The sequence below is a fragment of the Zootermopsis nevadensis genome, unplaced genomic scaffold (assembly GCF_977971745.1).
Source record: "Zootermopsis nevadensis isolate Lab colony 2312 unplaced genomic scaffold, Znev_1.0 Znev_ptg000032l, whole genome shotgun sequence".
Taxonomy (NCBI): Eukaryota; Metazoa; Arthropoda; class Insecta; order Blattodea; family Termopsidae; genus Zootermopsis; species Zootermopsis nevadensis.
In genome coordinates this window covers 2,890,011-2,915,173 of record NW_028259164.1, presented here as the reverse complement: position 1 = coordinate 2,915,173, position 25,163 = coordinate 2,890,011, and the positions used below count along the sequence as shown (strand labels likewise).

At 38.8% G+C, this 25,163-nt stretch overlaps 2 protein-coding genes across 5 annotated transcripts in view; one reads left to right on the top strand and one right to left on the bottom strand.

The window, feature by feature from the left end:
- Positions 1 to 25,163, bottom strand: part of LOC110841329 (MAD2L1-binding protein) — a 177,737-nt gene that overhangs the window by 5,996 nt on the left and 146,578 nt on the right. The window lies entirely within an intron of this gene.
- On the top strand, positions 337 to 7,254 carry LOC110841328 (luciferin sulfotransferase). Of its 3 annotated transcripts, none has more exons than XM_087359592.1 (8): positions 337 to 445; positions 1,457 to 1,685; positions 2,243 to 2,342; positions 2,920 to 3,070; positions 3,771 to 3,891; positions 4,797 to 4,891; positions 5,946 to 6,113; positions 6,927 to 7,254. In XM_087359592.1, the coding sequence occupies exons 2-8, from the start codon at positions 1,481 to 1,483 to the stop codon at positions 6,939 to 6,941; spliced, it is 855 nt and encodes a 284-aa protein (XP_087215718.1). In that variant the 5' UTR covers positions 337 to 445; positions 1,457 to 1,480; the 3' UTR covers positions 6,942 to 7,254. The 3 variants fall into 3 exon arrangements, with proteins under 3 accessions (XP_087215718.1, XP_087215717.1, XP_021942475.1); XM_087359591.1 differs by having other exon boundaries at positions 5,946 to 6,306; XM_022086783.2 differs by lacking the exon at positions 6,927 to 7,254 and having other exon boundaries at positions 5,946 to 6,419.

Genomic DNA, 25,163 nt, shown 5'->3' with positions numbered 1-25,163 from the left:
ATGGACTTAACTATCGATTACTGAATATTGTCGATTAGGGAATTTCCCGATCGATTTATGTTCCCAATACCAATCCGTTATCTATTGTCTGACTTTTAACATTAATTTCCGTAACAAACGCAGTTAATATCCTTCAGTCCTCAATGCCAATAAGAAAAGTTTCCTAGATTTCGCAAGTCAACTGTCTACTTGACTATACAAGATCTAGATTCTTTTATATACAAATCCGGAAATACTAACACGTATAGATCACGTCCATGACCTGATTTTAATGTGTGCACAGGCAAATAAGTGGGGCAGGCAGTAACCTCGATCCTAATGGCACATGTGAAAGGTTTGTATAAGAATGTCTAACTGCGTAGCAGTTGCTATTCGCTGATTCTAACTTCAAGTCGCAAGGAGTGTAGAATTTAATTTGCTGACAGTGTTCCTGAGTTTAAATTTGGTAAGATTTTAATATTTTTTATATTCAGCTATACAGTAATGCGTAATCCCACATCACGAAAATGTGCATTTACATAGAAAATGTTTTTCAGTGCAAAATTACAGTAGCGTTATTATTATTATTATTATTTATTATTATTTATTATTATTATTTATTATTATTATTATTCCATCTATTCGCCACTTTATTCACGTAGTGCAGTAGCTATTTCCGAAATATATTTTGTTTTTAATACGTGTTACATATATCATATATATTATTATTTAGTATAATAATTTATTTTGTATGTTGTTTGTCCAAAATTGAACTGATTTTAAGGTAGTTTTTAATTTACTTATCCATAACATTTAGCTCATTTACTTCTTAATTATTTTGCAATAAATTAATATTGTATTTTATATATTCAGTTCATTGTTTGTCTGCTTTAGTATTGTAAGATTTGTATTGTTGTTAGTGCTTGGCTGTTATTGGCCGTTTAGGCTGTTGTCAAGCACTTTAATAAATGAGTTGAATTAAATTGAATTGTTACACATCTCAATTGCTAACTAATATACGTGCATCAGGTGTTAATGTCACAAAATTTGCCTTATTAGATTTGATCCGGGAATTTTCCCAATGTGCATCTAGCAACTTATAAATAACCGCTGCTCTATTAATCAATTGTTAAGTATTAACAATAATATGTTCATTCAATTGTTCTCCCAGATTGAATTATTATATTTATGTGCACGTATTACAAGTGAAGGAATTCCTTCTAAGTCCATACGTGGTGTCCCTGACGTTGAAGATGATTTTAACATTTGTCACCATATAAAACCCGGGAAAAACCAACTCTGAAGTATTTCTTTAAACACCGCTAAGTTCTAACAAGGTAACTAAACATGTGAAAATACAGCGGGTAACGAAGTGTGACAGATGTTAGAGTCGTACTTCATTCAGCACGGAAATTTATTTGTAGCCTTCTATTTAATAAACAAATTGTAAGCTGAAAATGAAACATTTCTTTCACAGAAATTATTTCCGCAGTCTAGAAAAATGGACGATTTCCAATTTGAGGTGCTGCAGGGACCACTGGTGGACAAATTCAAAACTGCTAACCAAACGTTTCACAGCGACGGTGTTATCAGAATGTGGCCGCCAGGATGCGCGATGTTCGCCGAGTATCGAAATCACGCCGATAGAGTGCGACACCTCACCGTGCGGAAGGACGACGTCTGGATTCTTACGTATCCAAAATCTGGTGATTTCAAAAATAATGAGAAAAAACATAGTCTACACTGAATAATCAACCGAAATGTATGTTTTTTTTTTACATATTCCGAGAGTTTCTCTTTTTAAGCAGACAACAGCCAGTCACGTGCAGGATTTTCTTCTTCCTTTTGAAATCTATGTCCGGAGACACTCTATCCTGACATGAGATTTTCCGTGGGTTTCCTCAGTTCCTCCGGGTAATTCGAAAATAGTATTTTAAATGCGACAACAACAGTTTCCTTTAAAATGTCTTCCTCTTCATTACTCGCTAATATTCCTATGATTTCACATTTTCAATGATATATTCAAAGCGTCGCTAATTAAACCATAAATAAATAAATAAATAAATAAAAAAATAAAAAAATAAAACAGGCCACTTAAAGTGTTATGTTCCTTTATAATCGATCTGTACAGTAGTACAAGTCTTCCTTCTCCTTAAAGAATAAAAAGATGTAGGCCCGCCAATTTTATCTCAGGATGAGACCACATTTCACAGCCATAAAAATATTCTATATTATTTATGAATAAATATGAACTGCCTCGCAGGTACCACGTGGACACAAGAAATGGCCTGGTTGCTAATCAACAACTTGGACTACGAAACAGCGAGGAAGATCCCGCAGACGGAGAGATCACCGTACCTCGAGTAAGTTTCTACTAAATGGAACTGTTTAGCTTCCATTAAAATTCAATCTTACAACGCTGCTGTTACACGGAAGAAAAAAAAAAACTGTCTTCAGCTTCTAAGACAATTCGTCTCACAGTGTCTGGACCAATACCAATTCGTTTCACTTTTTTAAGTCTACAGCTGTATGTCCATTTTATCTTAAGCTTAGTTATTTCAAATGTTCTTCGTAGAAAGCTAAATAAATCTAAATAAAATCCACAATGCTTTTTCACACAGATTAAACTGTCATTTTTTAGATAATAGAATAATGATATCTTAACTACACTTATGAGGAGAAATGAATTTTTAACTATAGAAACGACTATTATTTCAATTACCTAGCAACACCCTCGACAGATGAAAGTAACGTACACACATTCACGTTATTTATTAATAAATTGTGGTCGTCTTTAGGAAAATAAAAATACTTCGAGCCTGCCATCCGCAGAGCTTCTCTCTCACTGATGTGGGGCACAGGGGTGGACATAAAGTTAACTGGACACACGTACTAGACAAAACGTCGGTCACATTACAATCAAATACTGTTCTTGCCCAGACTCGGATGTCTCGTGGATGAAGACACCAGACGGAAAGCAAACATCGCAGACAGCGTGCGTGCAGTGGAGATGCTGCAATCTCCACGCTGTATCAAGAGTCATCTGCCACTGCAACTCTTGCCGAAACAGCTGTGGACGGTCAGACCCAAGGTATTTGTAAAACTGCCGAATTTGGTTAACCCTTTGAAGCCGAAGCTCGTCTGAATAATATTTACGTATTCAGTCCGTACCGCGAAGAAAACACCACACGTAACCATTACAAAGATCAACTGGTTAACGCTGTTTAAGGAAATAATCGCTGTTTACATTGAGAATCACACGAAACGCACAAATAAATTTAATGACTACATTTAAGGGTAAATATATTCATTATACGTTTACACCGAGTTCGTTGACATAACTAGGTCCATTTGCCAGTCCTGAGAAAGAAGACACGAGGCAGCAGCACATCTGAGTGTGTTGCATATCACCTAGTACAGTGGTATTCAACCCTTTTTTTGTTCGCGTACCCCCAGATATAATTTCTCTTCAACTTTGTACCCCCAAAGTTGTTGGTGTATAATTCAAGTTATACATAATATATAATCTACATCTAAAATAAATTAAATAAATTACATTACTTATTATTCAGTGTTTATCATAAAATAATATTTTTTTTTAAATTTCACGTACCCCCTAAGGTGTCTTCGCGTACCCCAGGTTGAATACCACTGATCTATATCAACCCTTTGAAGCCAAAGCTCGTTTAAAGAACACACTGAAGGTTTAATCCACAAGCGAATGCACACGTGCGTTCTTCTGAATTCTGAGTATGACAACTGAAACGAGGTGTTTCTTAAACTTTTTATAGATCATCTACGTAGCGCGAGATGTAAAGGACGTCGCAGCATCCTACTATCATCACTATCGGCTCTTCTTCGGATACACCGGCTCCTGCGAGGACTTCGTTGAAGCTTTCTTGGCCGAGATCGGTAATCCAAAGCTTCAAGCCTGCTGGTGCCTGCACGTGGTTGATATATTATGAAAACACAATATAATTCGCGTCGAATGTGCAATCTGTAAACTTTCAACCAATTTAATGAAGTGAATGCAGAATGAAAAGGCCGGGCGTGTCTGTGTCCGTCCGAATGGTTCAGAATATTTTAACTGATTTATATGGAATTTGGGACTGGGAAGATCTGAATTACTTTCTGTAGAACGAATTTCATTTTGGTACGTATCGATCCATTGTAACTCGTGCTTCAGGAAAATCTAAAATATAAATTTAAGAAATTTTTCTAGGTGAGATTTCAGATTCTCACAGCGGCGAGTATAATTGTGGCTGTCTTCTGAGATGTTGCATCGTATAGCATGGTAGACAATAACTGACGTTTCAGAGAAACAATTTTACTACATAATGTAACATTCCGGAAGACAGAAAAAGGTTTATTAACATTTTCCTAAAACAATTTTAGATGTGCCTTATATTTAACGAAACGCAAGATGCAAGATATCTCCAGTAAATAATCGTTTCAGAGAGAATTTTAAGATTTTATGAGGCGTGGGTTTCTCTACAATTTACTTTCTTTGTCAATGTCAACTCCATACGTGTTAGGTAAGGAGGAGATACAAAAATACAAATTACGTCTGTCTTAAGACATTCTTACTGAGCATTAAATATATCATCACTCAGTAATAAGTACGAGTAACAGAATCCACATAACTTATCAAATTATGGATTAATGATTTTAGTAAGTTACTGCAAAGAATTCACTTCTTAACTGGTAAATTATTATTTCCAAATAAATCCTGGCATCAAAATGATTAACTACGCTTCATACATCCATAAGGAAAAAAGTAACAAACTCAAAATGAAAAAAAAACATCTTCCTTTCAGTTCCATACGGTTCTGTGTGGGATCACATATTGGATTTCTGGAATATTCGCCATGAATCCAACGTGATGTTCAACACTTTCGAAGAGATGAAAAAGGTAAAATTCACCTATTCTACGGTTTTTTTATATCAGCTGCGCTAAATATCAGTGAAATTCACGATTTTAATAAAACTGAAATGGGATTTTTGCTAAGTAAAGTAGTAAATCACATTCTTAATAATTAAGCACAGTGGTAACTATATGTACCACATGATTTAACATTCAACAATTCTTCACGTCGTACTTATGTGTTTCGCATGATTCTCACTTTAAGCGGCGGATATTTCCTTAAACAGCGTTAACCAGTTGATCCACTTAATGGTGAAGTGTAGTGTTTTCTATGCGGTACGGACTGAATTCTTAAATATTAAATTAATTTCGTGCTTTGAAGGATTCCGCTCTGTAGCAGCCCCCCCCCCCAATATAAACGTAATTTTTTTTTTCAAACGCCGCCCTTCTAAGGCCAACCTAACCTAAACCAACCTAACCCAAATTCAATGAAACTTATCGCAATCAAACTTAAACGAATCCTAAATAACCGACCCGCATTGGATCAAACCCACCACCGCTTAAGGACTTCCAAATGACCTTCCAGGACTTCTCCAGGATTTCCCCAGCAATTCTCCATGACAAAAAGATTTCCGTATAGCGTCTCCAGGATTTCTCCGACACTAATCTAGGAATTTTCCAGGATTTCTCCAGGAATTTCCCTGGAATTCTCCAGGACATCACCACGACCATCCTAAGAACACGATAAAAATTATCCAGGACAACAACCTTTCCCCCTCTCCATTTCTTAACCCACCCTGTCTCCTAAATCCCTTGTCCTCACTAAACTTATTCATACCAGAAGGACGAGCGGGCGCTGCCTGGGAACCTTCGTAGCCCACAACCAACTTTATACCCCTCCCCCATTTATAACAGTAGTGCCTATCGCTACTCCCCGCACTTTCTCTCTTCTCTCTCTCTCTCTCTCTTGCTTTGAAGGGCACTCAAAATTTTATCAGCAACCAGCACAATAGAATTTACAAATAAAACGTAAGTCTAATTGATTAAATACGAAACTATTTATTCGTGTAACGATGACCGAGTAATTACTCGTTTTACTCAGGACCTTCCCAGAGTGGTACAACGCACAGCGGACTTCCTGGACTGCACTCTGACCTCTGAACAGATGAAGAGACTTTGCGAACACCTCAGCTTCGAGTCCATGAAGGAAAACCGTTCAGTATCACATGAAGACGAAATGGCCAAACTTCGTGGAAAGGAAACGAACTTGGTAGGAAAGATTGAGCCGTTCATGAGGAAGGGGGAGGTAGGAGGTTGGAAAAATGACGTCACGCCACAGCTAGAAGAGAGGTTGAACGTCTACACTGAAGGGAAACTGGCAGGCGTGGGTTACGAGCTGAAGTATCAAGAATAAGATTCCACTGCAAAGTTTAAATAACACCTACCCTGTTTAACACCAAGATGTAAGAGTATAAACTTAACCTAACCTAATCTAACCTAACCTAACTTTCCTAACTAAACCGTCTGCTTTCTCTCTTTCTCTATAAAATCAAAATTAAATTTATAGTTTTGTGAATTTTCGTGTTTAGATTTCTGAATAAGAAACTGGAAGCTCAAAGACTCTGATCTGAAAGGCAGCGACTATTTCCAGAATATGAAAGAAATTCACTGAGACAGTACTTTCCCACTTAATGCAGGATTCTCCTGCAACCTAAACCTTTGTCCACTGACTCTCCACACACGAACGTTCTGCTGTGCACGTGCGCACAGCAGTTTTATATTTCCAAAAATTTTTGTGCCCCATAAACTTCTTTGTATTACACATATTTATTTATTTAAGTAATATTTCGGTCTTGATTCGAAACCAGTGCATACACTACGCATATGTTGTGGCTCGTAACCCCCCCCCCCCCCCCTTCAAAGTTCAGGAGACGTAGGACCATTTACATTTATACCTGTCCACAGACGACTACCAGTCTGGTAAGAAGAAAAGAAATGTCTCTTTGCCCAATACCACAACAGATTCACGAATAAGGATTTTATTTGGCAGTCATTTTGAATTTCAGTAACCATCTCGTGTCAGATGCAAACCTTGTAATGCCTTCTACCGGGGCGACCTCCACCGGCGGACAACATCAACAAACCTAACCTTCCCACACAAGTGTGTTTAAGCTCCTACAAAACTAGCAAAAAAGACAATTTCTTAACACAAAGCGCACTGAAATAATCCAATAACCTAGGGCGCTATTTAGTATTACAATCAGTCACAGTGATTGAAACATTAAATATTTGTTAAACAATACAATAAGTCGCTCTGTCCGTCTGTCTGTACGCATAATACAGCTCGATAACGGATAGGTAAACAGATTTTAATTTAATTTGATATTAAAGAATTCCTACAAAATATTTTACATATTTCAATTTTCATTTACATTGGATGATTAAAGCTACCACTTTTCAGAAAAACAGACCAACATTTTCTGAGCGAATGAAAACTAGGTTATACTTAACCCTTTTGAAGTACGAAGCTCGTATAAATAATATTTTAAGAATTCAGTCCGTACCGCGAAGAAAACACAACACTTCACCATTAAGAAGATCAACTGGTTTAACGCTGTTTAAGGAAATGATCGTTCAGATACATACGAAGCCTAGAAGTACAATATGTGGTCAGAATGAACAATAAACAATGAGACGACTTTGGATTTATACAAATTATAAGGAAAATGTATTTTTGGTTGTATTACTCTGAACATCGGGACAGGCTTGAAACTACTCTTTGTAGAAGATAAGAAGGAACTGGATATTCACGATGATTCGTAAAATTCAAAGACCAATCAATCTGCATCCAGAAACGTTTAGATTTTCGATACGAAAGATCAAAGCCGCCCCCCCCCCCCCCCCCCGAGAAGGAAAAAGAAGAGACATTTTGGAAGCCACGGTCGTTCCAACAGCTTCGACGTCCCAGTTACCCCAGCCAGCTGTATAATAAAACATAACACCCCTCTGATATCTGCTACAACAAGCAGCTATGCTGTAAGCAATTCTCTCAACGCGATTTTACCATCACGCTTTTAGTTTTACAATCATGCAACTCGTTTCGTTCTCTCTTCCTCTGTTTTTACAGCGACGTCTGACGATAAATAACGCAAGTTACAATATTACACACGTAAAAGAATCCAAATAAATTTTAGAACAAAGAAAGACGGAAAGAAATTTCAATGCATCGGCGGTAAAATAGCACAGCAAAAGGTACTTTTATTTACATGTTATATCACATTTCAACCAGAAAGCGGTACCAGTGTATCGGTCTTTGAATTAAGGATGCTCCAAAGTTCAGAGGCAAATGTCGTCCCGATATTCTTGGTAAGTGATTAGAGACGGCAAAATCTAACACGGAGGAACTCCATCGTTAAACAATACAAAAATACAGTTCAGTAGAGGAGATCCTAAGAACAATTTTTATTTACTCTCATAACACTACCTCAGAGATTACTTTTCAGTTCAAAAATGATACAGGCATGAAGCATCTCTGAAACGTCGGTAAACTTCTACCAAACTGCACGGCGCAACGTCCCAAAAGACATGACATCTTCATATTAACGATCCCTCGCCGTACCTAGTTTTATTTTATTCTTCAATATTTATAAACACAGCCTTAAATATTCACTCTGGCTCAATGGCGATCCCTTTGAAGACAGGCTTCTCTCAAAATATGTATTTTACAACTTAATTATATTCTAATAACCTCCTATTGTGCTAACTATCACTTGTTATTGCAAAATACGCCAACAGGTGTCAGCACCATCGATAAACAAATTAACAAATTGCCAGGTCACACTTTTTCTATTTCACTAATTAAAAAAATATCCACCACAAAACTTGCATTTACCACCTTACAAAACCATGGACAAAGTAAAAACACGAAATAAGGAGCGGCCTTAACGTCTGTGTGTGTCCGAAAGTAACAACATCGATGTACAAAGCTCGATGCGATGTCTCGAATGTGGCAACATTCGAATAACTACGCTAAACAAGGATGGTTCTTGAGTGGATAAATCGTGGTATTAAATCAGTCATTACATTTACGAGACTGGCAAACGTTTCGCGCGAAATAAAAATTTGTATCCCATCTTGAATATTCCTCCTTTTCCGATGTTTCTGCAACCCGGAGGCCATCTGTCTACGCTACTTGAGAATCCCTTATGAAATGTCTTTTAGCCATGATAATCAGAACACGTGACTTGATTTCAAATAAGACGGCTGCCAGACTATGAAATATTTTCGTAACTTTTGTATCCGCATTATAAAGAGTACAATACAATTAATAACATTTATATTTCATTACTTAACACTATAAAAATATCAAAATACTTCTTAAAAACTTATGAAGCAATTAAAACAACTTCAAAGTAGGAACATTTTCATTAGGTTTGCTCCCACGGTAGGGGATAGCACACTTTTAGGTATCACGTGATGATATTCAAGCCTACGTGCGTTTACTACATTAGATTCTCCGTGATTCCTGAAAGGCAATTTAATGACATCACTGTATGTGAACAGACAATCCTTCTGAACATATTTCAGGACAAACCAAATCCTTGAGACTCTGACAGTCGCTCTCTTGATCAATAAATAATGATTCATTACCGACTTCACTCTGAACGTTACATCCTCATCAACTCATTATATGAAGATCATTTCTTATCTTTCCATCCACACAGAGGTCTTCCAAATAGCCTCTTTCCTTTCCATCTTGCGGATATAATTTTAAACGCATTTCTCATCTCTTCCATGCATACTACATTCCCATCCAATCTTACCCTCTTCGACTTCACCGTCATAAAAATATTTTGTGAAAAGTACAAATTATGAAGCTCCTCAGTATGTGACTGTCTACATCCTGTTTCTTCCTCGCTATCATGTTTTTTTTTTTAGTGTTCTGTCTGACGACAGGTCCATATGAACAGGATCCTTCCATCCTTTTCTCGGACTGGGACCTGTTCATATACGTTCTTGGCAGATGATCCAGAAGTGGTTTGCCATTGCCTTCTTCTGTGTGTGAATGGGATGCCACGGAGGAAAACTCCGTGTTGCCTAGACCACGGCCTTGCCCAACACAAGTTATAAATTCGGGCACAGCCGGGAATCGAACCCGAGACCCCAGGATTACAAGGCCAGCGTTCTAACCGCTAGACCACCTCATCTTATTATTATTTAGTGTTCTGTCTGACGACAGGTCCATATGAACAGGATCCTTCCATCCTTTTCTCGGACTGGGACCTGTTCATATACGTTCTTGGCAGATGATCCAGAAGTGGTTTGCCATTGCCTTCTTCTGTGTGTGAATGGAGTAATTGTTGGGATGCCACGGAGGAAAACTCCGTGTTGCCTAGACCACGGCCTTGCCCAACACAAGTTATAAATTCGGGCACCGCCGGGAATCGAACCCGAGACCCCAGGATTACAAGGCCAGCGTTCTAACCGCTAGACCACCTCATCTTATTATTATTTAGTGTTCTGTCTGACGACAGGTCCATATGAACAGGATCCTTCCATCCTTTTCTCGGACTGGGACCTGTTCATATACGTTCTTGGCAGATGATCCAGAAGTGGTTTGCCATTGCCTTCTTCTGTGTGTGAATGGAGTAATTGTTGGGATGCCACGGAGGAAAACTCCGTGTTGCCTAGACCACGGCCTTGCCCAACACAAGTTATAAATTCGGGCACCGCCGGGAATCGAACCCGAGACCCCAGGATTACAAGGCCAGCGTTCTAACCGCTAGACCACCGTGGCAGAATTTTTGGTCCAGATAAAGTAAATTTGCGCACGAATCAATTTTAATCTCTGGGACTTGTAAATAGGTTCACTTGGTCAGAAGTCCGAGAGAATTCAAAAATGAACATCGCGCATTGAACCCATAAGTGACGTAAGCAAATGCCCGCCACGGGCATAACGTGCAAGTGTTAACGCTGTTACAAACGAAATACAGCGACTTGATGGTCGCCATGGCATGCATGTGGGGTGCTCGCTGTCGACAAAAGTTTGTAACGAGTAAAAAAGTATGAGGCATGTTGCCGAGATGCCATGTAGATAAAGAACAGGACGTCATAACCTTCCCTCGCAAGTTTTCAGAAGAACAGCGTCACGTGGCTCCATCACCAACCAAACTGCGGGTTATGAAGAAACTTCGATTCTCGTTTGTTTTGAAGTCCGCTACTTGTTCAATCTGACGACATTGGCCAGATTCCTTGATGCCCTTGTTAACGCGGTGTGATGGATAATCAATGACTCTTCAGCATGAGTATAAAATAATAATCAATTTCTGTGTGGTTGGAATTCACGACAAAAAAATTATTCCATGTATAACTTGATATGGAATTGTGAATCTCAACTTGACGGCGTTCCTCTATACCAGTGGTATTCAACCTTTTTTGTTCGCGTACCCCCAGATATAATTTCTCTTCAACTTTGTACCCCCAAATTTGTTGGTTTATAATTCAAGTTATACATAGTACATAATCTACATCTAAAATAAATTAAATAAATTACATTACTGATTATTCAGTGTTTATCATAAAATAATATATTTTTTTTAAAAATTTCACGTACCCCCGGGGATCAAACACGTCATATTTTACGCAAGCGATAATCAGGATATCTCTCAAGGAGAAACTGATAAAACTACGTCGACAAATGCCTTTACACGGATAAAAGTCAGGATGCCATCGACTACACAGAAAACGGACGCCTAGCGTCGAATCTGTTTGCGACGTCAAAAATGCCATGTTCAACGAAGGTAAGCCAAACGGTGATACTGGAGATGACGGTGAAAAACCCACGCCAAAACACGAGGTCGCCTTAAGTCGCCACAGGCAGTACAGTCGTCTCACGTCGCCAGGTCACCAAGATCGCCACAGTGGCTTGTTCTTCAACGTCATATTCGTTGCTTACACCGAGAATTATACGAAACAAGAAACGAAGACATAGACAGATTCTAAGCTACTGAATGCGTCGTTAAACTAACCACACACCAATGTTTCGCATAGATCTACACATGAATAAACTTTGACAAAATTATGATGGTACAATCTTCGTAAGCTGCAGAACCAAGGACCGCTCCTCCCTGCACACACCAGTCCATTGAGCTGTGGACTATCTCGTGATGGGATGTATAACAAGGGATAATGCTCCATGTTGAAGGAGGGCTTTGTGGGAGGTTAGCTTGACCAAAATGGCACTTTGATTACCCTTATAACACCCCCGTCCTCCCGTCTGTGACGTACTGACCCTCCTTCCCAGACACGTTCGGTTCTTCGTATGTCAAAGCAATTTTTATACCATCAAGTCGCGGTGCGGGGAATTTGGGGAGTGAGAGGGGGGGGGTAGGAGGCTGTGAGTCTATCCACAATAATCGCGGCTCCACATCCCAAACATAGCACAACAAAAGTTTCTCCCGCGTTCAGATTTTGACTCTGAATATTTTATTTCGCTGGCGAATTAAACACGCACATGGCACCAGTCCTGGTACGCTCCATGACAAAGCGACAAGGTAATGGATATATAAACCACTTTGGGAAAGCTCGGAAAGTTAGCCCGCCTGATACCTCGTATAGCCCACAGTTGAAAAAGCGCCCCAGGACCAGACAAGGTAAATACCTGGCCAATGGAACGACTAATAATCACCTGGTGGTTCATGAATTTGGTGATTAATAATCGCTTGCTATTAAGGAATTTTGGTTCTTACAGAAAAATATATTTATGGATGTGTTGTTACAACCATTGTCATGTTAATGCTGTTATGGAATTTTGAACATTAAGGCGTGTGTTTGATACTTGATGGAAAATTTAATATTCACACTCATTCACTGATGAGGGTCACGTATGTCTGTACGACAAACAAGAAAGACAAGTCACAAATTCCATCAGGCGTTTCCTGGTGAAAGTAACTGAGAAATGCATATAAAATTTTAGTCCGAAAATCTGAAGGAAAGAACCACTTGGGAGATCTAATAGTAGAGGGATGGTCGTTTACACACACATTAAAAATAAGATGTGTGTGTGTGTGGGGGGGGTCTGAATTCAGTTGGCTCAGAATACGAATTCGCCTTGAAGACAGAGGCAGTAAGGATCTCCGAAATCTCGGACATACAGCCGATACACATGATTCTTATAGTCACCATTCTCTGCGACATAACTTCAGGCTCTAACAAATTTAACTATACATCTCTTGTTTCTTCCGCTCGTATTTTGTCATCAGATGTATTATTTTCTTTACGGGATGTCATAAGATATAAATCCGGGTATTTTTCATTGTGTCCAGAAGCTCAAAAGGCGATCATGGTCATTTGTATTCATTCGCAACTTTAACCTGTCTTTTCATCGTTCTGTTCGGAAGGTACGTTCGAGGTTCTGATGCTTCAGTCAGGCTATGTCTCTGACGGCAGCACCCTGCTGGCGACGATGTCCATCTCCCACGGGGTGTTACGCCCGTCCCAGCCCGGTTCGCCCCCCCCCCCCCCCAAACCACTCCATTCCCGCCAGTCCTCATGTGCCGGATTCAATATGCGATATCGCGGCGACGTACAGACGCGTGTCCAATTCATTTCTATGCTAATTCTGTCGCCCATAAAGCAAATGTCAGCACATCACCTCAACAGCCATACACAAGCAATGAACTTGTTTCGCCGAAAGAAATTTTACATGGTTGTGCGTTTTCAAAGCCCGAAAATAATCCTCACTTGTTTCGTGATCAGCTTTGTAACAGAAGATGGCAGGTCTTCTGGGATACTGGGCAGTCCTGTCAGTGAGAAAATGACCGACGTTTCACAAGTGCTTACTACCTCCATCATCAGGGCGATCAACCTTGAAATGCCAGTCAGTATCTATCAGAACAACCCAGAAGACAGCCATCTTCGTACACGTCACCCTGAAAACATTAAACTCCAACTAGCTTTGTAACAGTACATTTGTACCCACAACTAATTAACATCAAATCCATTTAGATATGAAATTGGTGATTTTTAAAATACGTATAAAATGACATCAAAACATCTTTCTGTTTTATCGTCATTTATATATTCAAATTATTACCAAACACTGTTATAACTTTTACGCCAGATACGAAATAGATTTTAGCTTAAAGATTTCGAAAAAATAAAGTCAGATTATTTCCAAAAATTGATTCACGCAATTGCATGTATAATATGATTTATATCTTAGTTAATCTGAAACTAGCTTGTGGAAGACAGAAAGTTTTTTTTAATAAAATATTATATCCATTATCAGATCAGAAACGAAATGTAATTACAGAAAGAAATATGACGATGTAAGCGATATCTAAGTCCAGAGAGTTTAACTAGAGTATCACATAACGTAACTGCTCGTAATAACCAAATAAATAACAGAAATTTTGCCAACGATCAGAAACTTTTATTTCAAAGAACACTGAGAGACAAAAAGTCCTAAAAACACTCGAGAAAAACGAGAAAACAGAAAAGGGTTGAAATTCATGCATAAGAGGGTGGTAAAATTCCATCCCAATTAAGTTATGCAAGGGGACGATTCACAGCTCAGATCACGACAAACATTAAATAAGATAAGAGAACTTAAAAAGGGGTGAACAGAACAAAGGGTAGAAATGAAATCAAGAATCAACAAAGACAAACACCAGAAGATGGCAGTCTTCTGGCTGGTAAAAGATTACCAATGTTTCAGACGTATATTCTGCCTCCATCATCAGGGCGATGATACTTTTGATAATGGAAGCAACAAGTACCTCTAAAACGTCGGCAAACCTTTAAAGAAAAATACAGCTATCTTCATAATGCTATCTCCTTCTTGATATTTTCGAAGAGACTTCCCTGCGAAAATTCTGTATCTAATGTATTCTTAATTTTCGCTACTGGGTACACACACCGCAGGCACTGTAACCTCCTATGAGTTAAATACTATAACAGTAGGTCTATTTGAGGTTATATGAGGTGGTCTAGCGGTTAGAACGCTGGCCTTGTAATCCTGGGGTCTCGGGGTCGATTCCCGGCGATGCCCGAATTTATAACTTGTGTTGGGCAAGGCCGTGGTCTAGGCAACACGGAGTTTTCCTCCGTGGCATCCCAACAATTACTCCATTCACACACAGAAGAAGGCAATGGCAAACCACTTCTGGATCATCTGCCAAGAACGTATATGAACAGGTCCCAGTCCGAGAAAAGGATGGAAGGATCCTGTTCATATGGACCTGTCGTCAGACAGAACACTGAATAAAAAATAAAAAAAACAACAGGTTACTTGGTGTACGCAGTGTATACGATAAGTGTAATGCTCGATATTTTATAATCTGAAAATTGAGCCACGAACTTGGGTGATTGCGTTATTACGTACCGGAGTTAAGTGACATTCGAAATTTACAGAGCTCGAATTTTAATTATAACACAAGAGACTCAAACGGAGAAAGAGTAGTCTTCATATCTCCACTCCTCGCTGGAGTAACTCGTAACTAGGACAGCAAAAATAATTATTGGAACAAACTTTTCTTCATACGCTCGGAGTGCGTTCGGAAAGCGATCCATTTATTTCATTCCAATGACAGAATTATCGCGAAGGAAATTAAACTTAAATGAAAAATGAGACTTTTTTCCTTCGACGCCCTCTTTTGAACAAGAGGAAAGAGATTTTTTGAAATTAAAAGGTGTGGGGTGAAGGGGGGGTATTACCCATCATGACCCTAGCGTATAAAGAACAAATGCCAACTGCCAGCGCACTATTCTTTCTTCCGCGTGTTATGAAAGGCATCGAGTCAATTCTTAATCCTTAATTACGTACGAAATCGGAAAGATATTTATCACCCAGTCAGACATTTAAAAAAACTTAGTTTATTTCTTTTCCAAGACCGTAGTCTGGAGCTAACTTAGCGCGATCCCTTCGAAATGCAGTACACGTAATATTTCCGATTATCGACTTCCATTATGAATGACAAACTCCACGAAGTACATTCCATCTTGAGAAGGTAAAAGCTCGCCTGGATATATTGAGGAAAACCACGAGAAATCTCATTCAGGATAAACGGTCTCCGAGGTAAGAATTAAAACCGTGACCTCTAAGATTGTTAAATCTAAGAATTGTGTCTGAGGTGAAAGTTCGGTGTTTTAAAAGTCTTCTGTTAAGCAGACCCGCACATCCTACAAAAGGTAATGCAGTTTTTTTATTATTTATTTAGTGTTCTGTCTGACGACAGGTCCATATGAACAGGATCCTTCCATCCTTTTCTCGGACTGGGACCTGTTCATATACGTTCTTGGCAGATGATCCAGAAGTGGTTTGCCATTGCCTTCTTCTGTGTGTGAATGGAGTAATTGTTGGGATGCCACGGAGGAAAACTCCGTGTTGCCTAGACCACGGCCTTGCCCAACACAAGTTATAAGTTCAGGCACCGCCGGGAATCGAACCCGAGACCCCCAGGATTACAAGGCCAGCGTTCTAACCGCTAGACCACCGTGGGGTAATGCAGTACTTCTATTTATTTAGACGAGCTTCGACTTCAAAGTGTCTTAAATTTATAATTACGTTTTATACATTATCGTGACATCTACAGCAAGAAACTTTGGCATTAAGAATGACATCCTAAAAATTGTCTTTTTGTTATCTAATAAATATGAATGAGTATATAAACTTTTTCGGTTCATTATTTACTATCTACAAATTAGAATATCGCTGTTAATTCCCACACAGCGTGGGACGCCATGGACTTTCTGTGATCCATCTTCTCGAGACTGGAATCTCCCGTGAGTTTTTAGATTCTCTTACTGTTTCTAGCGATCTAACAACTGCTCGTTCTGTTCCCCCCCCCCTTCCGTTTCGTGTAATCTTTGCCTCTCGATGCAAATGACAAACACACGCGGTGTTAACTTGGTTACGGTCCCATCTAGAAGGCGGTGGATGTCGAAGTTTTATATTCTATACGGCTAATTTCTTGTAATGCCTTCCCAGCCAGTTCTCTGTCTACAGATTTACAGTTAGCGTTCAGTTTTTTAAATGAAACTCTTAACGGTTATACTAAGTGAGGTTGAATTATGTTTGTTGTATCGCCTTCTCCTCTCTTTTGCCTTTATCTCGCAGAAAAATGCAGCCAGATGGAACGACAGGACAAAGACCTGACAGCCACAGTATCAAGGACGCAGGGGGTCGCGAAAGTTTCCTCTCGATTCGGATTTAAACAAACATTTACGCGAATGCAAGATATCGTGATTAAAGGAGTTATTTTTTAAGACCTCGAATAAATTTTGATGGTGATAACTACATAAAGAAAAACTTCATAATTCGTAGGTACTCTGAACCAAATATTAGTGCGATGAAATCGAGGATGATTAGATGGGCGATGCATGTAGAACGCCTAAGGTACATAATAAATGAGTACAAAGTTTGTGTCTAAAACCTAAAGGAAATAGATCACATGACAGATCTAGGCGTTGGTTTGCTGATTTGTTTATATGGTGTTTCGACGTCCAAAGCTAACCACGTCTGTATAAAATTCAGTTCAATAATTATTTGTATCCAGATTTTTGATATAACTTAGAACACATGAAAAGACTAAAATGAAATGTCGAAATTATCAGAAGGCGGTGGACAGCTGACTGACAAGCGGCCACCAAAGTTGCTACTGTGTTTCCTTCTTTTTGGGACAACCTGTATATCTATGCGACGAGAACATTTTAATCTACATTTACCTTGTACACCAAAGTTTAGTTTAAATTAAATACACGCAAAAATTGAAGCAATAATTAAGGCTTATTTGAGTAGCCCAACTCAAAATAGCAATATTTTTATTTCCATGAACATTTTATGGCAGACATTTTGTTCAAATACGGCAAATTATTTAAAACTTCATACGCTGTAAAAAAATATGGTCCCTTGATTTCCCACATTTGAATTCCGTTACATTTAAACTTTCTATAATTTCCAAGTTACCAATTTCATTTCTGCGTAAAATTATAAATAATTTACATTTTGTCATACGATAACACAACGGGAATGCTAATTATAATTAATGACGCTAAAACCGAACAAAATATATACATTATTTTTAAATCGTGTTTTGTGGGGGGTGGGGGAGGGAGGGGGGGGGGCAAATGAATAAACGAAATAAAGAGGACACTTAATCCAACGAAATGGCTTGTCTCTCCCCTTCCACAGACTCATAATTCTGAGAGTAAATTGTTCCTAGTATATTTTATCGACGAACGGGCGTCATACACACAGGATGGAGCTACGTGCTGTAAACATATCGACAAGTTTTGCGGAGGATTAGAGCTTAATCCTGACGCGTGTTTGCCAAATTACCGCTGATCACGGCTGCCTGTGGCACGTGACCGTCCAGCCACTAATCCAACAGCCGTTATCAGCTTACTCAACCCGGGGCAATTTTATCACGCACAATCGGCGTAGGTTTAATAGCAACAAACAACTCACTGGCTTCTTGCCTCGGTCCTGCGTTTTAAGGACCTCTTGTTTGCGACCAGTTTCCTTCTTGGTTTGCGTGAGTTTCCTGTTTCTTTGCTAATCGTTTGGAAGTTTATTTCCTCTCATCTTCTCTTTGTTTCTATTCTTCGTCTCTTTTTTTCCATACGTCGATTATTTCCTTAAACAGCGTTAACCAACTGCTCTTTTTAATGGTGAAGTGCGGTGTTTTCTTCGCGGTACGGCCTGGATTCTTAAATAATATGTTCGCAGCGCGTGTCTCATTATAAACAGCGATTATTTCCTTAAACAGCGTTAACCAACTGCTCTTTTTAATGGTGAAGTGCGGTGTTTTCTTCGCGGTACGGCCTGGATTCTTAAATAATATGTTCGCAGCGCGTGTCTCATTATAAACAGCGATTATTTCCTTAAACAGCGTTAACCAGCTGCTCTTTTTAATGGTGAAGTGCGGTGTTTTCTTCGCGGTACTGCCTGGATTCTTAAATAATATGTTCGCAGCGCGTGTCTCATTATAAACAGCGATTATTTCCTTAAACAGCGTTAACCAGCTGCTCTTTTTAATGGTGAAGTGCGGTGTTTTCTTCGCGGTACGGACTGGATGTTTAAAAGAGTTGGCAACCTTCTTTCTACGTTCTGACGCCGTGTAGTCTCGATGCAGTGACTACAACGACACGACATTACACGGCGAAAAACCCACGAGGCGACAAATCAACATCTTTACCGCCGCGAAAAAAATCGAATCTTATAAATGTTACAGACACGGGTGCAGAAGATTGTCAGAGCCTACAGCTTTTGAATTGGTCTGACCTAGAAGACAAGAAAGTCAAATCTTTTTCATTACTTTCTATAGGATAAGCAGATAGTCTGCGACAAAACGTCACACTTCAGTCTCATTATTCTAGCGGCTTTTCAGAAGTTAACTTGCCCCAGGAGTGAAACACGGTCATTAACGCTCTAAGCTCTGTAACTGAAACCGCGTTAATTACCCAGTGGAAAAGAATTTAAAAGTGATTGGTAATTAAACCGATTACATGTCCACATGAATCGATAATATGTTGTATTAAAATGTTTCGTGATCAGAAGGTTGAGGGAAGAGATTTTAAGTAGGAAATAGCTTATATTAACGATAATGTTAAATTGTACTAATCGTTCCAGTATTAATGAATAACAGAATATTTGAATACAATTGTAAATGTTAAAACAGAACTTGCAAGATTAAAGTGGTAATGGGGAAGTATAGAGTAGATTTATGATTATAAGAATAAAGTCTGTGTATCAAGGGAATGTCGCCTTCTACATTAGAATGTGGTAATAGAGAAATGATGTACGAAGAACTCAGCTAAGAGAAGGAATAAATCGAAAATATACAAAAATAATCAGGGTGATGATTCTGACTCAGGGCGCTGCTACGTCACATAATTCGAAGAACATAAAATGAAAGAGGATGAGATAGGTGGGGCATGTAGCGTGGATGGAGTTGATTACACGATTAACCTCAAGCCTCAGAAAATGTAATAAATGTACAAAACAAAGAACATATTTTCCCACAAGGCAAAATAACTGAAAATTAATTTATGAACACCCTGTAGCAAGAACTAGACATTCCGTTCTTGATAACTCGTTTTATGAATGCATCAAATTAAAAACATGGCGACTAACAACGAGACCTACACAACACAACTTTCACAACTATCGGGCACAACACAAGTATGATAAGATTGGGCCCAAATTTCCCCTCATTTCTATATAAAATTCAAATACCTTAGATACGAGACGTGCTTTTTATGGCGGGAAGAATATTATAGGAGGAGACGGTGGATTTCTAAGAAAGGAAATGTTCCACCAACCCACACAGTAACTTCCTGTGGGGGGGGGGGGGGGGTTGCAAGCGTTAATGCGGAAACAATCGGAAGTTCACGATGGAGAATCATAATTCTGCAGCAGCAGGGCCCATGAATCTATTCCTAATGTCTTTTCTATGACGACAACAATGAGTTTCAACTTTCAACTTCTGGAAACACGAAATCTCAAACTGTTGTGACGTGCGCGACCTCTGGCGAGAGAAATCAAAACCCCAGGTGCTCCAACGGAGAGAATAAGAACAATGGAAGTTCGTATTATTTTTATGGGATCAAGAGGGAAAATATCTTCAAAAAAGGGAAAGAAAAAGGATTCTTTGTAGTCGTTAATTCGATTCCGTTATAAAATAAACGGGGTGGAATTTACAGCTGTCAGAAAAGAGTAGAGGTAGATGGGCAGAATCTATTCTCACTTAAATACTTTTAGGATTCGAAAGGAGTGTTGGTACGCCTGAGGAATAGCATTACTAAGCTGCATGTCTGTCTGTCTGTCCGTCCCCACGTCCATATTGTCTTTGCATAACCAATTCGACTCTAGACAACACTGTGCCACAATTGGATAGGATACGACAATGCAAATTTAAAACAACAATACTGAACCTACCCTTCGTCCGATATTTTTACGATGATTAAATAGAGAAATATACGATGGGTCGGCCATGTAGCACGCATTCATGAGACGAGAAGTGCGTACAAAATTTTGTCGGCAGAAACTGAAGGGAAAGATGTCCCTACGCCTAAGCACCTTGCTCTGAACATATTTGGGGGGAGAGGAGATAAGGCTCCACGCATTCCTAATGCAAGGCGTATTCTAAAGGTCCGAAAAGAGAAGAATGCCTCCAGATATGGAGAGCAAATGCGAATATATTGAATACCGAATGACGAACATCCGAAAAGGGGTGGTGCTCCATAGTCGTTTTGGTTTTGTTTTTCATGAAGGTTAAACATAAATGTTTCTGTCCAACAAATTGACGTCATCAAAATAGACCGGAAGCTAATTGTATTCCGATAAATTCAAATCCATCTTGGCATTATTATATATTAATAATCGACGATATAGGCTTAGTTTGAATGTTTTGTGTCTTCAACTGTTCGCGGAAGTTACAAAGTGGACAACAGAATTCTTAGTACTGGACATTAGTCTCTCGATATTTCGGTCGTTGTTGGAGATAAAATCTCACAGCCAATGAGACGGGACAAATGCAAATGGATGACAAAAATAGACGTGATTCAATTAGCGCCTGTTATATAGCAAGCCAGCGAAGCTGCCAACGTTTTAGCTAAATGGATTCAAACCGCAGTACATAACGCGCATGCTTCAGAAACAAACACCACTCACCACCACACAGCAGCCAGCCACGTTGTACCCTTCTTAAACTATTTCTAGTATATACAAGGAATCTTGACTTACGAAAATTTGTGTGCGTACAAAATGTATACCAATTCCCCACAACTGTGGCGTATTTAAAACAGGTCTACATACTTTTTCTCAAAATTTATAGGCTAATAGAACGCCTATAACGAGGAATAAAGTAGGATCATTAACACACAAACCGGCAATGCGTCACTACCCTTTCGATAATAAAGTAGGCTTTCATGGCCAATTTACAAAGCACACACGCGGAAAGATTTTATATTTTCTATAAATTTAACTTTAAACTGACATCGGAATACAAATACCGCTATTTTAATGCAAAAATGACAATTCATTGGGCCTAATCTATTAAAATTGTGATTATATTAACTTCCACGTTAATAATTTAAACGGTCTACGCTACAAGTCTGAATACAAAAATTAACTCGTCCATTCCTCCAGTCCAGGTATAATTTCACTTGGAAAACAAAAGAACGTCGAGAGGGGACATTCATTTGCATCCCTTTATGTTAACAATGAGAAGAATCTGCGAATTGTTGTGAATAGCAACGTGGAGTGAAGTTTGTGTCGAACAGGGCCTGGTCCCAGGGCATTGGGTATCAATACGCCATTTTCAAAAAAAAAAAAACTGATTTCATTCTTTTCACTATCGGTCAGTTTGAATTTTTTCTCACAAGTTACAACAATCAAATTGCACCTGGCGTCCAAATCGCCTAAGGGACTTCCCCCAGAGAGAAGATTCTGCGATCACGTGTTTCAAATTGAATCAAAATGGGGCAGAATGCAATAGGAGATGCGGTGTCGGCCAGTTTTCATATTATTAATATCGCAGGGCTGTCATCTCGGAGGGGAATATATAAAATTGGAATGACCACTGGTCTAGTGAGACTCCGGTACAGTCGCGGGCAATTCAACTGCACATCGGAGTTCAGTCCAGAATTTTGAGAGTTCTAAACAATTAATAGTCCGCATTTCTTCAACAATTATTTCCATTACCTTTCGTTTTCCACGCACTCGATTTCAATTAATATAGAATTGGGATATTCTACCTTATTCTACTAAGAAGTTATCGACTAGCGATTAATCATACTCTCATGTTATTTAAACATAATGAACCGTATCACATTTGACGTATTTCATTATTATTTCACAAATTAGGGGCCAGATAGGCCTAAACAGCTCTAATATAAATATTAAAAACATGCATTATAATTATTGTTAATCACTGTTTTATTACACAATGAATTTTAAAATAATATAGTTTTCAGAGGTTAAAACCTAAATATAAACAAATGTCGGGCCATGGATTGTACAAATATTTTTTATGTTAAATTACTTCAGAAGTCCTCGTTCTAGTAATTTTTTAATTTGTTCAAAATACATCAAATTTCAAGAGACAACGAACAAATATGTTTTCTCAGTGACTGTCCTTTTATGCTGAACTTATATTGCTTATATTTGCAGATAAAGAATCGACGTGATATCTAGTAGTGGTGCGATTCTTTGCTTACACAATAGGAAAATGATCCTTATGGACAGTGGCATCTGGTCTTATCCCATCACCATGTGGGTGGACGAAGCAGTATTATACTGCATAAGCTAACCGGCTGTTTGGGGTATTTTATTATTTTTTTAAAGAGGGACAGAGGAAACGATCGCCAATAACATTTCCGCAAGAACTTTTACCCCCCCACCCCCCACATCTGTAATGTCCCGTTGGTGGTCACTTCACATAAAAAAAAAATTGAAATGATAAAACACTACAGAGAGATATATATCAATTCTCCCACCTTTACCGAATACATTCACAGATTTCAAAATAGCTTATACTGAATCATATCTGAACAATATTTCTCCTTACGAAATCTTCTTCCCTGTACCAGGAAACCAAGAAATTTCTGGCTTGATAAGAGCTATCAGAATCACCAGTGAGTGAAACACGTTCTTTGAAGCTGAATCTGCCCTAAATAATATTTAAGAACTCAGTTCGTACCGCGAAGAAAACACAACACTTCACCATTACAAATATAAACTGGTTAACGCTGTTTAAGAAAATAATCGCTGTTTACAGCGAGAATCAAACGAAACACATAAATACAAAATGAAGAGTTACTATTAAAACAGGCGGTATACATACTTACCACTGAGCTTCAAAGGATTAAATATTAAACAGTGGATCCAGTAGGCATATATGAATATCATTTCAAGTGTAACAAATGCCCTCAGACCACTATTCAAAACTAACCTCTTCACAAACTGGAAGGTTTTGATGGTCAGAAAAAACTTCGAACCTTTCATGAAACCCGAGGGTTCATTACCTTATTCACGACAGTCGCCAACTGGACCCCTAAACTTTTTGCCAGATTAATCCGGTCCACAACATCACTCCCAATTTCATTAAGATCAATTTAATATTATCCTCTATCTAGCTTTAGGTCTGCTAAGTGGTCTCTCCCCTTCAAAGTTTACCGTCTGAAGCTCTGTAAGCTTTTCATAAGATGATAATTCATAAATCTACAGAGATTGTTTATGTGGCGATAAAATTACGTTTAAATTTGATTTTATGGGGAATGTTTTATGGAATATACCTTCTTGTTCTACAGGCTACACTTGACAAAGTTTCTGAAACGCCTAATTAATTTACAACAGCAGTTCACATGACACTGTTACATACTTACAGAGTAAGGGGGGGGTAATATAATTCACTTAGAAGGAGAACAAAGGGCCCCTACGTCACCCCAGGTCTCAGAATGGAGACAGATGAGTGCAGTTACATCGGTGGGGTGGATCGCGTTACCATTGTGTGGCGCTGTGTTCACAAGCTGTTCACATCTGACTGTATGCTGGGACATTCAGTAGCACCGTGTATACAGAATGGAACAGAAATGACGTTTGTGACAGCTAACTATCGTCTTAAGAGTTACCAACCCATGCAGCAGAGTCCTTCTTCAGAAGTTGGTAACACGGACAGCTAGTCAAAAGAAATTTCCCGTCTTTTATGGGAACAAAATATTCATTACCGTATTCACAACAGCCTGCCACTGGCCCATATCCCGAGCCAGTTTAATCCAGTCAACAAACTCCTTAAAATTATTGATAAACATTTTAATAATATCCTACCATATACACTCAGGTCTTCCAAGCGGTCTCTTCCTTTCGGGTATTCAGACTAAAATGTTGTGTAACAGAAGTTTCACATCTCCCCATGCGTGCTACAAGCCCAAATACAAACGAATATGCCCAACAGAGACGTAAAACTCTGCTCTTAGAATGTTCTGATACGCATCTACGTAGCTTGACACCTACGCTCGTGGCGTAGTTTCCAAAATAAGTTTTTTTTATAAAATTATTTCTTAATTATTGTTTAATACCCACTGTTCTTTCATCTATTATGTGTCCATCCAGTACCCAGTTTCCCTTTCAAATTAAATTTCGGTGAAATGTAAAAATAAAAAATGAGGTTTTGAATTCTAGTTCCAAGGACATGTACGTTTTGCCCGCCAGGCGGCTCTGTATACAACGCCTTTCAAAGCCCCTAACAGTCCCATATAAGTTTCTCGTTTCGAAAAAGGATAAGAACCAATGATCTACTACCCCTTATTATGATTG

Coding starts and splice junctions, on each gene's coding strand:
- LOC110841328 (XM_087359591.1), top strand. CDS start 1,481: ATGGACGATTTCCAATTTGAGGTGCTGCAGGGACCACTGGTGGACAAA. Junction 2,343..2,919: donor GAGAGATCACCGTACCTCGA/GTAAGTTTCTAC, acceptor GTTCTTGCCCAG/ACTCGGATGTCTCGTGGATG. Junction 3,892..4,796: donor AGCTTTCTTGGCCGAGATCG/GTAATCCAAAGC, acceptor TCTTCCTTTCAG/TTCCATACGGTTCTGTGTGG.